At 46.2% G+C, this 15688-nt stretch overlaps 2 protein-coding genes across 2 annotated transcripts in view; one reads left to right on the top strand and one right to left on the bottom strand.

Moving 5' to 3' along the window:
- The window catches only part of ARHGDIB (Rho GDP dissociation inhibitor beta), a 44798-nt gene that overhangs the window by 13482 nt on the left and 15628 nt on the right, over positions 1–15688 (top strand). The gene's annotated exons all lie outside the window — the stretch shown is intronic.
- Positions 1803–7585, bottom strand: PDE6H (phosphodiesterase 6H). The gene is made up of 3 exons (XM_058023598.1): positions 6462–7585; positions 6162–6202; positions 1803–5294 (listed from the first exon to the last, which is right to left on the bottom strand). Exons 1-3 carry the CDS (start codon positions 6599–6601, stop codon positions 5218–5220), a joined length of 258 nt encoding a protein of 85 aa, XP_057879581.1. The 5' UTR covers positions 6602–7585; the 3' UTR covers positions 1803–5217.

Below are 15688 nucleotides of genomic sequence, written 5' to 3'. Positions count from 1 at the left end.
AGTATCATAACAGGCTCAGAACTCCTGCAAGTGCTCCTTGGCCAGCTGCTACACCCTCCCTGTGTGGCACAGAGCACAGGGCAAAGCAGCTTTCTGGGGCTTCACCACAGTCCTTATCTGTGTTCTCCGTGTTTCTGAAGGTATCATTCCTTCCTGTGGACTTTTCCTGTGCTGACCACTCTCCTGACCAAGGTGTCAGGGTACCAAAAGCATTCTTCATTCCCAGTGCCCCCCTGTCTAAAGTCCTACTCTTCACCGGGTAGTGCAGTCCATCTATTTCTGTCACATCCCGGGTCTGCTCTGACATCTCGGCAGCCTGTTGTGTGTGGAATATGTGCTGCTGATTGCTATGCTCAGCCACTTCATTTACAGCCTCAGGAATGTGAGAGGCCCTCAGAAAAACGCCAGAGGCAAGAATGTGTTTGAAAAATTCCTGAAGGCTTTGATAGAGAAGGTATTCTTTTCACCCAGCAGGAGCAGCAGCACCAGAATTCTCACCATATTTATGCTAAACTTCAAGAAGAGGAACAACATAAAATGTGAGAGCACATGCTAAAGGTAAGTTGAAAGTGACAGAATTCAATCCAATCGTTATTTCCCCCCTGCACAGAGGTTTCAGCCACCCCACTCCCTCCAGGTGGATCACAGCTGGTGTGGAAAAGGCTCAGAGCCATAAATGCTCCCTGCCTTGGGCTGTCAGGACAAACTTTGGAGGTGCAGGTGCCTAACATTAGGGTACTGAGCTGATCCCAGCTCCAACAGCCCTGGCAGCCCTATGGGGACTGGGAATAAGGCTTCAAAGTTAAGCAGTCTGGTATGAGGAAATTCCAGAGCTGAGCACATTTACAAGCATGTGACACGATCTTTTATTTTAATTGCATAATCTTATGTTCTGTCTTTTTTTTTTTTTTTTGTTTTCAAATCTGTCTAGATTTGCATCACAGCAGTGTGGTGATGCTGAAACAGACTGCTGGCTGGAATAACCTGCCCACCCTATGGAGCATTACATAAATGCTCTCAAAAATAGACTTCTTGTTCCTCAGATCTCCAAGCTGAGGCTCTGGATCTTACTGTCTGAGTGAGATCTGACTCAGAGAAAATAAGACTCACTAATGAGTACTTACAGCTGCAACCACAACTAATGACAGCTGCATTTTAAACTTCAAGATGAAATGTTAAGTACTCTGGAAAATCAAGTATTAAAGACCTAAAGGTGGTGGGTTCTCTCAATTTGCCTAACTCTCAAAATCCCATTTATAAAATAGAAAAGTGCCCCACAAAACACAGAGTGATATTGCCAGGGTACATTTTTTAGCCTACACCTTATTGATCAATACCATAGGAAAATGTGAGAGTGGCTTGATACTGAGTGAGATGCTGATTTGAAAACTGTTGGAGGATGGTAATTTTGCACTAGTGCTCTTCAGGTCTCCTGAAGAATCCAACTTTGGGGTTTTTAAAAAGGTTTTTAAATTTTATGTTTATTTATTTTTAACTGAGACTCTTGAGGCAATTTAGATGGGGAAGTGGTGAAGGGGGGGAGAAGGAAGCAAGTCAAGTGCTTCTCACTTTTCCTAAGGTTCATTCTTCTTTTCTTGCAGAGATTTGGGTTTAATTAACTTTTTCACTAGTCAGAAACTGGGGTCAGTGAGGATGGGACTCAAAATTTGGTTACGGCATTAAGTAGACATAAATACATGAGAAGATGTTTTTCTGGCTTTCAAAATGTGGTTGGGAAGGCTTGTGTAAAAAGCTCTCACAAAGGGAGTCCTGGACAACGCATATTTGTATCTCACAGGATAGAGAACATTCCAAAGACAAAAGACCTTCAATTGGACACCCAGTAACGAGTTGCAAGGAAAAAACTCCAAAGATGGCGTGAAAGAAAACACTTCCAAGGCTGAGATTTGACAGCATAACACGAGAAGGCGAATGCACTTGGCCAACTTGAAACCCCTATGGACACCTAGAAAGTTCAGCAACAGAAAGAAGCAAGAGGGGATGAGTGTTTGCAGCTCTGTCTGGCAGCCATGGCACTGAGAAGGAACTAAGTGGCATTCACATCTCAGCAATTCTTTTCTATAGGGTAGAAAACATGCTGACATTCATTGGCACTGAGTCCTAGAAGATGTAGCTGGCCAAAAGATTTCAGCCTGAAGGAAACCATGTGCAACACTTTTGGGAGAATATACCAGTCATCACTCAGGAAAAAACTGCTTCTCAGATGATATCACAGTCAGTCTTTATTGCCTATTGTTTGGAGATAAATAGCTGTTTTTCTCTAATGAGACATGATAAGTGACTTTCAGGGCTTTCCCCAGGAAAGGAAAGGATTTCAGAAAGAAAAGCTAAGTCATCTGCCTTTCCCTGGCTATATTTTGCAAGCAAGTCAGACTACATTCTTAAGATTTTTAAAACATTTTTTATTAATTTTTATTCCTTTTGACATGTTTTTATAGTAAAATAACAGAGAATAATGTATTACAATGCATATAGAGTGAAGTCCTTCAACAAGCTGCTTTAACACATTTGCTTTCTTGCACCATAGCCATCTCTCACTGAAAAATGGAAGTTTCAGGAACTATGGCTCATTAGAAAAAACTCAGAACCTCAGGAAAAGCAACCATGAGTGTGTTTTAAGACTCTTCTTCTAAGCCTCAAAATTCCTTACAAGTAAAGGAATGAATGTGATTCCTATTAATGAATAGAAATGATTTTTAAAATAACTAACAAACTGTGTTGGCTCAAAACACCCGTCTTCTGATACAGCTCATCAGCTAGGTATGAGAACTGGGTTGTGTGTGCATTCCTGCTGGACTCCTCCAGGAAGGAGAATGGGGAAGTTCTCTGAAGGGAACTGGGGCTGTGGCAATCAGGTGGGGAACTACACCAGGACCTGATTTGCTAAAAACCTCAATCCCTGGACTAAGGAGAATTTTGCTTTTACCCCAGTTTTTTCTGACAAGGTATCTCACTGTCTGTGGACTGTTTTCCCAAGGTCTGGGACGAAAAGGGAGCAAAATGATGAATTAGAATTTCCTTCTCTTGTTTTTGTCGAGTTTAAAAAAGGGAAAACTCAACTAAAATAGAGGCAGCCAGCTTGAAAGATTTAAAACTGGATCTAATGGGTCTTTTCCCAGAGAGAAGAGGACAGACTGAGAAGGTGGAAAAAGGATCATATGTAACAGGATGGCATAATGGGAGGGAGAGCATGAGAGTATTGCCATACAAGCATTCACATTTAAATGCAGAAGGAGAGGGCTAGTACAGGAGCTTGAAAAAAAAAAGAAATCAGTTCCCTATAGTAAAAGCTAAGTAAAAGGTCATTTATATAAAGAACATTTAGGGAAAGAAGAAAAGCATTAGAAGGTGAGAAAGGCAGGAGAAGCTGGAAGCAGGTGGAAAGGACAGAGTGCCTCTGGCCAAGGAAATAGCTGTGGGTTGCAATTAGCTAAGTGGTACAGGGCTCTGCGCTGCGATGGCGCTGCGGCTCTGAACGCTCCACGCTCACTGCTGCGTCTAACGGCAGCAGGGCTGGATAATAAAGGCTGTACTCTGGACTGCCAACAGGAATTCATTCCCTTTAGCTTTGGTGCCCCAGCTATATTTTAACTGAAAACTGCGAGCTTTTATTTCTGGAATAACAGTAGCAGATAACTATGGCACCACCATGGATTTATATCAATGCTTTTTGCGTGGGGATCAATCATTTAGAAGGGATTTGCTCTCCTCTCCACAATCACTCCTTGCTCCCATGAACATGTTCAGCCTAGGAAAGATAAGATAGGGGAAGGCAGTTCTTATGCAATGAGGCTTCTTAAGCTAAAAGCAATGACTAAAAATTCCACCTCCTCTCATGAATACTATGTAGCTACAACAAACTTGCTCCTTGCCTGCAAACAAGCCAAAAGCCCTTCCCTAATGCCAGGGGATCTCGGTGCCTTCCCTGAACGTTTGAGTGGCTGTGGGTGCCTCACCACAGGGCAGCACTCACTGCCAGAGAGCAGCAGACACAGATCGATGGGGTTAAGTGGATTTCTCTGTGCTTGTCTGCATGTACACATCCCGCCCTTCCCCTGCCTCCCTCCCTGCTCTGCTCTTACTTCTCTCTGGGGACACCGTTTGCCTGCTTGTCCAAACAAGCTCCAGAGACTGAAATTGCCAGGGAATGAAGAGAGAAAAGCCTTCCTACTTATGAGGGGCAGGGTGAAGGGAGACTTGTCCTACGCTAAATACAGGGAAGAGAGAGCAATTACAGCAATATCATTTTCTGCTGCATGTGGCAGGACTGCTGGCACAGCCTGGTGACAGATCATAAGGATTCTGTCTTAATAAGCAGCAAGCATGTCCTGGGGAGCAAATGTCTCATGTAAATATGTATTGGCATGGGGACAGGTGTCACACAGGGCTTCCCATCAAAGGAGAGGAAATACAGCATCATTTGGAGGGCTGCTTCTTTGGAACTGCAACCACAAAGGAATGAATAATAGGATTAATTCACTTAGCTATTGATCTCAGATGCACACATTTTCATTTAACATAATGAGAACAGCCAGACTCTCATGGTTCATAGCCTGTGGGCAGCACAGCAGAGACAGAATTTGCAAGCCCTTTTCCCCATTTGCTGATGAGGTAAATCTTAGCAGCACGTTCCTCATGGAAGCTGCTGGGGAAGGATCTCCTATGGAAAACAGCCTAATGTCTGGACTGGTGTGACTCTAATGCTGCTCTCTACAGATGTACTCTGAGCAAATAATAGGTGGCCCAAATAACACGGGGACCTACCCATGGAAATTCTATATAGAAAGCTGAAGAAAGGGAGGGAAGGAAGAAAACAGAACAGGCTGATTTAATTCTGTCTGGACATACATGCACACAATATCTCAGCTAATCAGGGAAAAAGTTCAGATACAGCCTCCCTGTATCGCCATAAACATTGAAGACCTATGACAGTGAGAGAAGAAAGAATATGGTGCAGGGAGACATTAAGACATTTTTCAGTAGTTTCATCACATGGAACATGAGGTCTGCTCAGGGTCCCAAATAACTTCTTTGCCAAATTAACCTGCAAAGTTAAGTTTCTCATAACTAGCTCTTACAAAACCACCTTGCCCATAAGCAAGCGGATGCAAGGGCCAAAAGTAAGTGTCAAAGGTGGTAAAGACCATGCTGGGATCTGTGGAGTCACCAGGTGACACGAGCAGAGATGCTGGCACCTTAGATGATCCCGAACTGGGCCAGCTCGTGCAGTTCCAGATGGCTGAAAGCTTCCCATGGGCAAATCACGGTGATATCTGCAAAAGAGGGAAAATGACAAATGTGTTCTCGTAGCCCAATGCACTCCTTGGATTTATTTTTTATTAATGGAAAGGCTGATTTACTCAGGAAACATTAACAAAAATGAGATTCCGTTTGAAGGTTAAATGGGCAGATGAGCATTTCCAATCTGGTACTACCTGTCAGACCAAACCAAATCAGTGTACTTTCTCTCTGTGAGCAAAAGCAAGCCAGCAGTTCCTAGTCTCTTCAGTGACTAGGTAAACTGGTGTAAAAGTTAATTCCAGTTATGTGGATTCTCCTGTTCTTATAAATTACCTGTAGCCAAACTGTGATCTCCTTGAAGACATGTGCAGTTTTAGATCAGATGCTGAATAATTTGGCCTACAATATTCAGGATCTGTAACTCTCTCTTCATCAAAACTCCAAAGTTCTGACTGGCTACAGCTCATCCAATGCATTCTTCTCAATCCCAGATGGGTACATAAAATTCTTAAAATTAGGATTCTGATGACAACACAAACACTTGACCATCTGGGATTTAGTTTCTGTGATTTTTTGGTATTAATAGCTTAGCATTTAGCATTTATTTGAGAATCTCATGCTGCTGAAATTCTTAGCCAGAGTGTTAGCAGAAAACAAACAAGCACTTCTGCAGCCCAGTGTAGGTAGTCTGAAGCTGAAACATACACAAAGAGTCTTTTCTTCACATAGTGTATAAGCATGAATGTGGCAGCTTGGGCAGGCAGAACTAGTCTTCAATGGTGACCCTGACAGCTGCAGACAGGTCAGGAGAACAGAGGCCACCCCAGAATCCTCTCCCATGATCAAGTTAGTCTACGCTAGTGCTAAAGCAGGGCACGACAACATCCTGCAGGGCTTACCTGTGCCCAGCCCCTCCATGCCTGGGATGTCATCTCCAAACCTAGGAGAGAAAAGAGCAGGTAAGGAGTGAGTTTGGGGCAGCAGCAAGGAAAGGGGAGATGCCCCAAGCCCCCAACCAAGGAATAAGAATTGTGGGTAGGGAGCAGAAGAGGAGCAGAAGAGAAGCAGCTCCAGGCTGGAGAGCCCAGGGGGCAGGGGGAAGCCATCTCCTTGCCCAAGGGACGATGCACAGAAGCGCAATGTAGCAGCGGGGAGCGATTCAACCAGCATGGTTTCTTTTCTTTCCACAATTCCCTTACCCTCTTACTCCTTTTTTGGGGGGCTTGCTCTTGAACTGCCTTGTCTGCCTCTGCTTGAACTTGGGGGGCCCCTTGCGCGGTGTGGTGGGGCCGGTGGGAGCATCGCCCGTGTTGAGATTGGCGGCCGGGGTCTCGCTCATCGCTGGGCTGTGGGCAGCAGGCACGGGCCTCTCTCAGATCCCTCTGTCTGCAAGATAACAGCAAGGACTGGCACAACGCTCTGCTTATCTCTTCTAGGCATCAGTAGTCAGATGACAGAAGTATGGAAAATACAATTGTGACAGGATTAAAGATAATGGTATTATAGATGAAGAAAGATTGTAATGAGTACAAATTAGGCAGGGTAGTGCTGCCTTTCATCTGGCATGCTGGAATTAAGATGCCAAACAAAGAGCACTTGAGCTAAGGCCAAAAAGACATTTACCCCATGGTGCAATGTCTTGCAGAGCCATGGAGACTAACACCTCCTCTTGCCTCAAACACAGTTGCAGTCTTGGAGACAGATTGCTGCAGAAGTTTGCCCCATAATTTAGGTAAAATTGGAAGTTTAGTGCCAATGATGGAGTTTTTTAATAGCTAGCTTTGGAATAGCATTGCTGAGGTTTTTGCTTACTGCTTCAGGACCTGACTACTACAGGAGCCATGAAGACACATGTATGGCTTAGAGAAATATCCTGTCCTTGGGAATCACCATGATATACTTCACCTGTTCTCATACTTGTGCCTAAGCATTACCTTTGGAACGCTGATGGATGTGGGACGCTGGGCTGGAAGGGTCCTTTGTCTGCGTGGAGCTGCAATTAGGGCCCAACATTTGTCAATACCAAACTCACGGGAAATAGCACAAGATGGTTGCAAGATTATGCAGAAGGCTAAGGCATCACACTGGAGATACCTTTGAGGCAGAAGTTTATTTCACAAATTTCTCAGGATTTAGAGGAATAAAGCCTGTAACTTTGCCCAGGATATGGCCACTTTGGTATTTTTGAGCATTATATTACATGTGGTGACCCCACTTCACCACACTGTACATGACCCAAACTCCACAGGGGATAAATAGTTATCAAGGAGCAATTTCTGTTTAGGAGACATGTCTCCTGTTTTAGACAGCAAAACTGCTGCACTCTGAGCCTTTTGCTTCCTTCCCAGAGAGGACAGCTATAACTCTCACCAGTGCCCAAAGAGAAGCAACCAGCCCTTCATCAAATTTTGTGCTAATTAGCACGCCATTAGTAATATAATGGTCTGAACAAGTGCAATTATGGATAAAAATAAATGTAACTTCTTTCTTTCTTCCTTGAAGTCACATTTTCCCCATGACTGTTATATATCTCCTATCTCCAGGTGATGTAATCGCTGATGGAATTAACTTCAGGATTTGGTTCTAAAGACTAATCTCATTAGGTCACCATAGTACTCTGGCTTAGTCCCCAACATCACCTGCCGTGACACTCTGGACTTCTAATCTCAGCACTATAAATGTCATCAAAGATTTCTTTCCGTATTCTAAAGAGAGTTCATTCCTTTATCCTGAAATAGCCAGAGCATTGGAAAGCAAATCCTTATATACAAGGAGAAAGATCATCTGAGCAATCCTCTTGTGTCACTTCCACATCCATGTAAGGTGAAGATCCATATTTCTGTATGTGTGGCAGTCTGGAAATACTTCATCCAGAGCATCTTTCCATCTGTGGTGGCAGTAGGATGGTTCCAAATGATGGCACCTAGAGGCAGGCTAGTTCTTCTGTCGCTTGTGGTCAGGCTTCTGTCTCAGCTGTAATATCCCAAGCAGGAGACTGGACAGGTTCCAGCAGCCCCAAATGGAGCAGCAGATGGTTGTGTCTGAAGCTGCAGAATGCACAGATGCTATTCCCCCGCGTGTAACACAACGCTTCCTAAGCACACTCTGTGCCCACAAACACAAGGACCAGCTCAAACCCTGGAAGTTACTTATTTGGCTGCCTTCTCTGCAGTGCCTGAACAGTTGCCCAGTATTTACAGCTTTTTCTTTTTCCTCACAGCATGGTGGCAGGACAGGCAAACACTGTCACCTTCTTCTTTAACAGAATGAGAATGGAAGTGCAGTGATAGGTATGACCTGGACTGCACTGCTGGCAGGAGAGATGAAATCTTTTGACTCACAGATTTTTAGGGCCAAACTGAGAGATAAAGGCATTTTGCCTCCAAAACAAAGACAGAATTTTGTCCCTTTCTGTTCCTCAGTATGGGAGGAATTCAGATGATACTGCCCTACAACAAAATGCTTTGCATCAGAAAGCTGCTCCATAGCATGTCTGCTAATGTGCCAAACTCTATTACTATGTCTCTTTCTCAGATGCAATTCTTACCAGTAGATTTGTCTGTCTCAGTGCTAGACCCCACTCCTGAACTAAGAGGGACATGCATCCACTTTTAAGCACCATGTTACTTGGCACCCTTCTCAAGGGCTACTCCCAAAAGTACAACAGAAAAAACAAACCAGCTAACAGATTTCCATCACGTAGGACTGACATCCAAAACTTGAAAGATGTATTTGTGCTCCATCTCCTGCTGAATTCCTGCCCTGCTTCAATAACCTCTGCTGTGCACTGGCATGTTACCTTAACAACACATATGTCTTTGAGAGTCAAAACCTCTTGAGTCCTCGAGTCCACATTTTGTCTCCAACTTCACTCAGTAGAGAAATAGCTAATGGGAAGATTCAGCCCTTGAAGTTTCTTTTTGCCCCAATGTGAAGTAGTTGTATCCATTTACCAGATATTCAATAACCCAGGATTTGGTAGGAAAAAGGATCTGCCCAAATCACACTTCATCCACTCTCACCTGCATGAATTCAATAAAGAGCACTCAATGAAACTTTTAGCTAGGGACATTTCTAACATTAGGGACAATTCTAACTTCTTCCCTTCTAATCTCCCTCTACTTCTAATTCTCTCCATGCATCACTACAAAATGACAGAGGATGGAAAGCAACCTTAATGCCACACAACATCTTTCCTCTTGCCACTGAAATCAAGCTGCCTTCCCACCATGGAGCTGGCGGGACTTGCTTGCCACCATTAGAGTCAAAGAATTTTCCATTCATGCTGGAGTGGGCCCTGTCCCAGAGCATGGAAACTGCCCCAGTTCCCACACCTTGGGAACAAACTGCCCCCACACACAGCCAGACAAGCACCCCAGGATCACAGACATGATAGAAATGCCAATGACAGCTTCTTCCCATGGGAATTTCACAGCCTTTTGTCTTACCATACCTGGTTACTTGGGATAGTCCTTGGTACCAGATCAAACAGGTGGCTTGACAAAGGTTCTGAGTCTTCTCTAGATCTCTGCAAGTGGTCTGCTGCTTTCTCCCAGTGTTTCCTGGTCTGCCAGAGCTCCCTTGCTCCTGCCAGCAGCAGCACACAGCTCCTGGGCAAGAGCTGATGGCTGTGGGTGCAAAGACTGTTGAGGCATAAGATCCTCTGCCATGCACTTCCTCTGCTCCCTCCTCTGACGAGGTGTTACCTAATTGCCCCTGACAGCATTTCTGCTCAGTCGAGGGCTTAATCCTCTAGGTAAGAGCTTTGCTGGCATCTGAATGCTAATTATACCTAATACACATTAATGGGCTTATCTCAGTTGCGTCAGAAATCCCACCTCGGGGTTGTTGGCCAGGTTAATCATCCTTCTTTTAGTTTTATTTAAATTCAAAGGGGCTTGAATACTACTGACGAATGCTGACTCTTTAATCTGCTCCATCCTTAATCTCTGACTCCCTGTGGAAAATGTCTCTGGCAGATAATGTAGATGCATCACTTGATCTTCTTTTCTCTTTTCAGACCGTTCTGGTTCTGGTATAGGAACTTATCTTCCCCTGTCCAAAGCTTTCAAAAATACAGGTTCCTCCGTGTGCACTTGTCTTACACTGCCTCAGGGTGTCAGACACAGAACCTCCATGAGCCATGGCCCTCCATGCAGACACTCTTCTGTGAGTAGAGAGGAACCAGGGGGAAACATCCTTGTGCTCACATTCTCTTTATGGGTTTCTTGCATGCTCAGATCTTGGCCTCAGGAGAGCCACCGCACCATCCTTTCAGGCTTTTGTCAGGGAGTATCAAATCCAGGGCCTTTGAGGAGTCTCACAGCTCCAGCCTCAATTGCTTGACATGGCTGATCATAGTGATAGGAAGAAGTCCATGCAGGTTCATCCTTTTCTGCTCCTGTGTCTTACACAGGATTTCAAATCTTTTATTCTGGCAGCAGTTTTAAGACCAAGAACACGTGAAAGAGGATGCACTCTAAGAGACAGAAACTCATTTCCAGTAGAACTATATTCCCAAGTGGGGATCACTGGAAAGGCTATCCCAGTTGAGAGAAGGGATTCAGTGACAGCAGAGGTACAGCACTATGTTATGACCTCTTCATTGCTGTGCCCTGCAGGTGTGGCTGGGCACTGGGGCAGGGAACACAGCTGCCTGTCCCAGCTGCTCCCTGGCAGCCCCCCAGTGCTGCTCTCAGCAGGCTCAGCCAGCTGAGGACACAAACCAGGGGGTTCCAGGGAGCCCCAGCCCAGGGGTGCCCAGCCCAGGGGTTCCTCAGCAAGAAGAACTGAGCAGCCTCTGCTTGTACAGCCAGGTTTGAGACAAACCCCTGCAGCAGCACCTGCCCTAATGATAGAGGAAATAAAGCAACCACGCAAGAATCACATCTCCCTCTCCCAGCTACTCGATCTGTTCACACCCTCCAAGCACCAACGTCCAAACTTTTTCCCCCATGGAGTTTTATCTGGACTTTTCTCTCCCCTGGGTTTTTCAGCCAGTTCCTTTTCCATCCCACTGCCCCCCTTGAGCTATTGCCTTGAGCTCCCAGGGAACACTCACAGTGCCAAGGGCTCCTCTTGCAAATCATTCAACTCCCGTCCTCCAGCCTGGGCAGGAAGAGTCTCGAGGTGTCCCTTGTCCTCCAGATATACCCTGCCACCAGGTGACATCAGGCCATCCCTCGTGGGCGGTGTCTGCATGGCAGGGCTGGAAGGGGGGAGCACTGTGGGACCAGGGCTGGGCAGGCACGGCTCTGGCAAGGTCTGGAGGAGCAGCAGAGCCTCAGCACACTCCTGAGGGGTGATGTGCCCCTTCCTGCAAGAATGTTGTGGTTTCTCTGGAGCTTCTAGGGGACATCTCTGGAGAAGCAAAGAGAAATAGAGAAATAACCTGCCCTTTGAGGGGTGCTGCTTCTTGGAAACACAAGTGTCTGCACATGCCAGGGAAGAGAGAATTCCCTATCCCTCTCCTGTGCTGGTGAATGCCTGGAGGGGTTTCCAGTGAACCTCTCAGAGGTGCTGCAGGGGTGAAGACACACCTTACAGAGCCATGCACACAGCTAGCCCAGTGCCAGCAGGGCTGAGTCCGCTTAAGAAGTCCTAGGGAATGCTGCTGAGGTGCTGCAGGGCTCAAGGGAAGCAGATGGGAAGGCAGGGGCAGAATGGAAACCTTTGTGTTGCACGTGGGTGGCCAACCAGTCACTCCTGAGGCCCAAGGTGTTGGCCTGAGGGAACAGCCAGGTCTCATCTGGGTACCAGCACCATTGTCACTGGGAAGGGCCCTCAGAGGCAGAGCTCAGGCCATTCTCCACCCCACCAAAACTCCATGTGTGGCAATGCACTCTGTTTTATACCCAGCCCTTGGTATCTCCCATGTGTTCTAATAGTCTGCTGTAACTGCCTGGAAGATCAGGGTCAGAGATGGGGAAAGAGTTGGTGGAGTCTCAGGGTGAAAAGAGAAGGTCCAGTGTCCTGCAAAAAGGCACTGGGAGATCATCCTCATCCTCAGCTGCAGCAGTGCCTCAGCCATGGCCTGTAACCTGTTAACCACAAGGCTAACAACCCTCAGGGGCTCTTGGCCCTGGTGAAGCACCTCACTCTTACCCTTGCTGAGCATCCTCCTCACTGCACAAGATCAGGCCTGGCGGGACTGAAAATAATCCCAGTAAATGGAGCAGCAGCAGGAGAACCAGAGCAACACAAAGTGTGGGGTTGTTTATGATGGATGGGATTTGTGTTTGGGTGAGGATGGAGGAGGGGATTTTGGAGCAGCCAAGCCAGCAGGGGTGTGGCTGTGTGTGGCCAAGAAGGGACAGTCTCTCACTGATGTGACAGGCCCTGGCAGGGAACACCAGTCCAGCACTGCACTGGTGCTGAGCAGGAGTCCCATAGCTGGGGCCTCTGACCCTTCAGATGCTGAAGTTAGACAAGATAAATCCTTCAGTGAGACTCTTAGCTTACATTAAAACAAATCAATGAGGTCCTAGCCCTTGAGTGGGCACTGAGAAGCTGGGAAGTAAATCCTAGCTGCAGCTGAGAGGCTTTCAATCTAGCAGAGAAGGAGCAAACACACATTCCCACACATTTGAGACAATCACACAGCTTTCAGAGGCTTGCAGTAATTTGTGGGCACAGGAAAGAGAACGGGGGCAGCATCTTGTTGGCATCCTCTCTTTCCCTGTGATGACTAGAGCTTGTATACAAATGTTGGAGATTGATTGCACTCATCCTCTTCTGACAGCAGAAGTGATTACTGTGGGCAGGGACCTGCTTGTGTGGATATAAAGAGGTGCAGCCTGCTGGCAGCAGACTCCCTCCCATCCCTGCTGCTCATTCCCATGCCTCCATCTGCTGCAGACAGGTTTCCAGGGGCTCCCCCTCCCCTTCTGCCTTCTTCTGTGTAGGTAAAGTTGCTGGGGAAATCAGCTGTACAGCCCTGTACTGCTCTTTCCTGAGGCTTCAAAATTTACATATGTTCAGGCTGTTTGTTTTCAAAATACTCCCTTTGTTTTCCTGTTTTCCCAATGAAATCTGTCTTGTTTCCCTTTAACAAAAAGTGGACTGTGGGAAAAAAATATTCCATGGTGTCACATGAAGATATTTTTTTTACCACTGACAAAACATGACAGAAACTCCCTAAAGGGCCCCACTTCTCATGTTCTTTCTTATCTCCCAGGATAGTGCTCTCTCTCCATCCATACTCTTTCTCCCTCCCCCTCACAAATTGGGTGGCATTTACTTTGCAGAGTTGTGGGTGCACAGCTTCCTTTTAGAGCAAGAGGCACCTGCTTCTGTTTGTGCCTGGCTGCTGCCCCAGATGGGTGACAAGTCCTGCCCAGGGACTGAGAGCCCAATCCCTGTCCCTCCCTGCCCAGGCCTTTCTTCCCCAGGAAGGCCAGTGCCAACTTTTTGGGCCACAGCAGCTGCCATTGGATCCAGAGCAGAGGTGCACCAGAAACCATGGTGTCCAGGTGGTAGCAGGAGTGCAGTCCTCGTGGCCTCAAAGGAAAACTCAGGAGCTTCATCACCTCCAGCCAGATTATATTCTGTTCCAAGGAATCAGTTAAAAAACATCTCCAAGGTTTCTGACCCTATTTATGAGCTGGTGTAGCCATGGAAACGGTAGTTATGCCAGAAATAGCAGCTCACTTGAATGACAAAGAAAACACAAGTTTACAAGACAGTGATTTTTCCAGAGGCTGACTGGGCTCATGGGACTGTGGGAGGAAATCCCAGCTGAGGCACAGACTCAGGGACGCAGCTGATAAGGGCTGCGGTCGGCGTGGGCCACAAGAACTTTTGAAATGTATCTCTACAAGCTTGTGCCACGTACTTGCATCTCTACAAGCTTGTGCACACTTGCATTGTGCATTATTGATAGAGATTTATCGCTTGCCACAAAGATATACCTAAGTGGAAGTGAGCAGAGAATTAGGCAGGCAGTAAAATGTTGGTTTCCCTCCTGAAGACAGGCAGCCTACCAAGAGCCTCTGGATCCCAGGTGAGGGAACCATGGTAGGACCTGGATTTAGAATGGCACTGGCTGTTGGTCTCACAGAAGATCAGTGAGGTTGTCATGTCAACAGTGTTTTGGTGAGAAGCCTGCAAATGAGGACTCAGAGGCTGTAATCCTCCCCCTGCAGTGCTGACCATGCTCCTACGCCTCATGCCATTTGTGCTAGTGTAGAAAAGACGGACAGATACAGGGGACTGGGCTTTCCCTGCACAGATATTTGGTTGTTTGACTGCATGCAAATCAGTGCATTAAAAATGCAGAGAAAAAGGCATGCTCGTGGAGAGTTTTATCATTTTTCCTTCGGGAAATCTCGCACATTTATTTTGGTGTTGGGATGAAAGATCCATAACAGCCTGCAATAAACAGGGTGTGCTGACTTTGGGAATCTGTGCCTGCTGCTGGATACAAAAGCTATGTTCAGTGTCCCTGAGCTCAGCTTGCAGAAGAGCCTGATCTTGATACTCCCACTCATACTCTGGAGGCTTCCCTGGCAATAGGGCAGAGAGCAAAGAGGCTGAGATCTGTTTTTCCACTGCCAGGGCTGGAGAGGGAGATTTCCACGACCAACCTGTAGAAAAGAATCCTTTGAGGAAATACGAATTAAGTGATAAGGTTTTTCTGAACCATCAGCAATGGCCCTGTCTGTGCTACAAACTGGGTATTGGGGACATAACTAAGTCCTCAAGCCAAATGGCCACTGCAAAAGCTTCTGCAGGAAAAATGAAGTCCCTGCTTTTCTTAATTGGTCAAGGGTGCTCTACTTGCACATGTTAGAACATCATTACAGGCCCCAGGCTTCCAGGCACAAATGCTTTAGGACATTCTGAGGCTTTTTATAGCAGATGATATAAAGCCATGTAGTCTGTCCTACACTTCATTAGTTACCAGAGTTATATTTTCTTCTCAGCAGTGAGTCTGGCCTTTCTTGGAACAGATAGCCAAGCCTTAGCATCTCACACTCACAAGACTGCTGTTAGCATGATTTTAGTAACTTACAGAAACTTTTCCCTGATTAGCATAAATAAAAGGAAAACCAAAAGAAATGCCCCCGCCCCTCTCTCTCTCTCTCTCTCTTTTTTTTTTTTTTTGATAGCTCTTTTTACCATCAGATCTCAGGAGACAGAACTACATTTTTATCATTCTTATTTGTAAATATGAAAGAGATGGTGGAGAGAAAGTTCATGGACCTGCAGATAAGACTCAGCCATGCAGGCATCTGCTGAGGAGACTGATGCTCTTGGCCATGCAGCACAAAAAGCTCAGTGTTTCTAACTGCTTTGTGATTCATTGTCTAAGAGCATCCCCATGCTCATTGCAAAGCTGTCCCAAGAGAAAGCAATATCATTAGTGAGCATCCTTTCTGTGCACTCACTTTGCTTAATGTCTGCATCCAGGCTGTTGGTAATGACA

The sequence above is a fragment of the Melospiza georgiana genome, chromosome 4 (assembly GCF_028018845.1).
Source record: "Melospiza georgiana isolate bMelGeo1 chromosome 4, bMelGeo1.pri, whole genome shotgun sequence".
Classification (NCBI taxonomy): domain Eukaryota; kingdom Metazoa; phylum Chordata; class Aves; order Passeriformes; family Passerellidae; genus Melospiza; species Melospiza georgiana.
Note: the sequence above shows the minus strand (reverse complement) of the source record. Positions and strands in the feature narration are given on the sequence as shown.

Excerpts from the sequence above, each read along its gene's own strand:
- PDE6H (XM_058023598.1), bottom strand. The coding sequence starts at position 6,601 with ATGAGCGAGACCCCGGCCGCCAATCTCAACACGGGCGATGCTCCCACC. Across the intron at positions 6,203-6,461 it reads CCCAAAAAAGGAGTAAGAGG|GTTTGGAGATGACATCCCAG; the intron begins GTAAGGGAATTG and ends TTTCTCTCCTAG. Across the intron at positions 5,295-6,161 it reads CATGGAGGGGCTGGGCACAG|ATATCACCGTGATTTGCCCA; the intron begins GTAAGCCCTGCA and ends CCTCTTTTGCAG.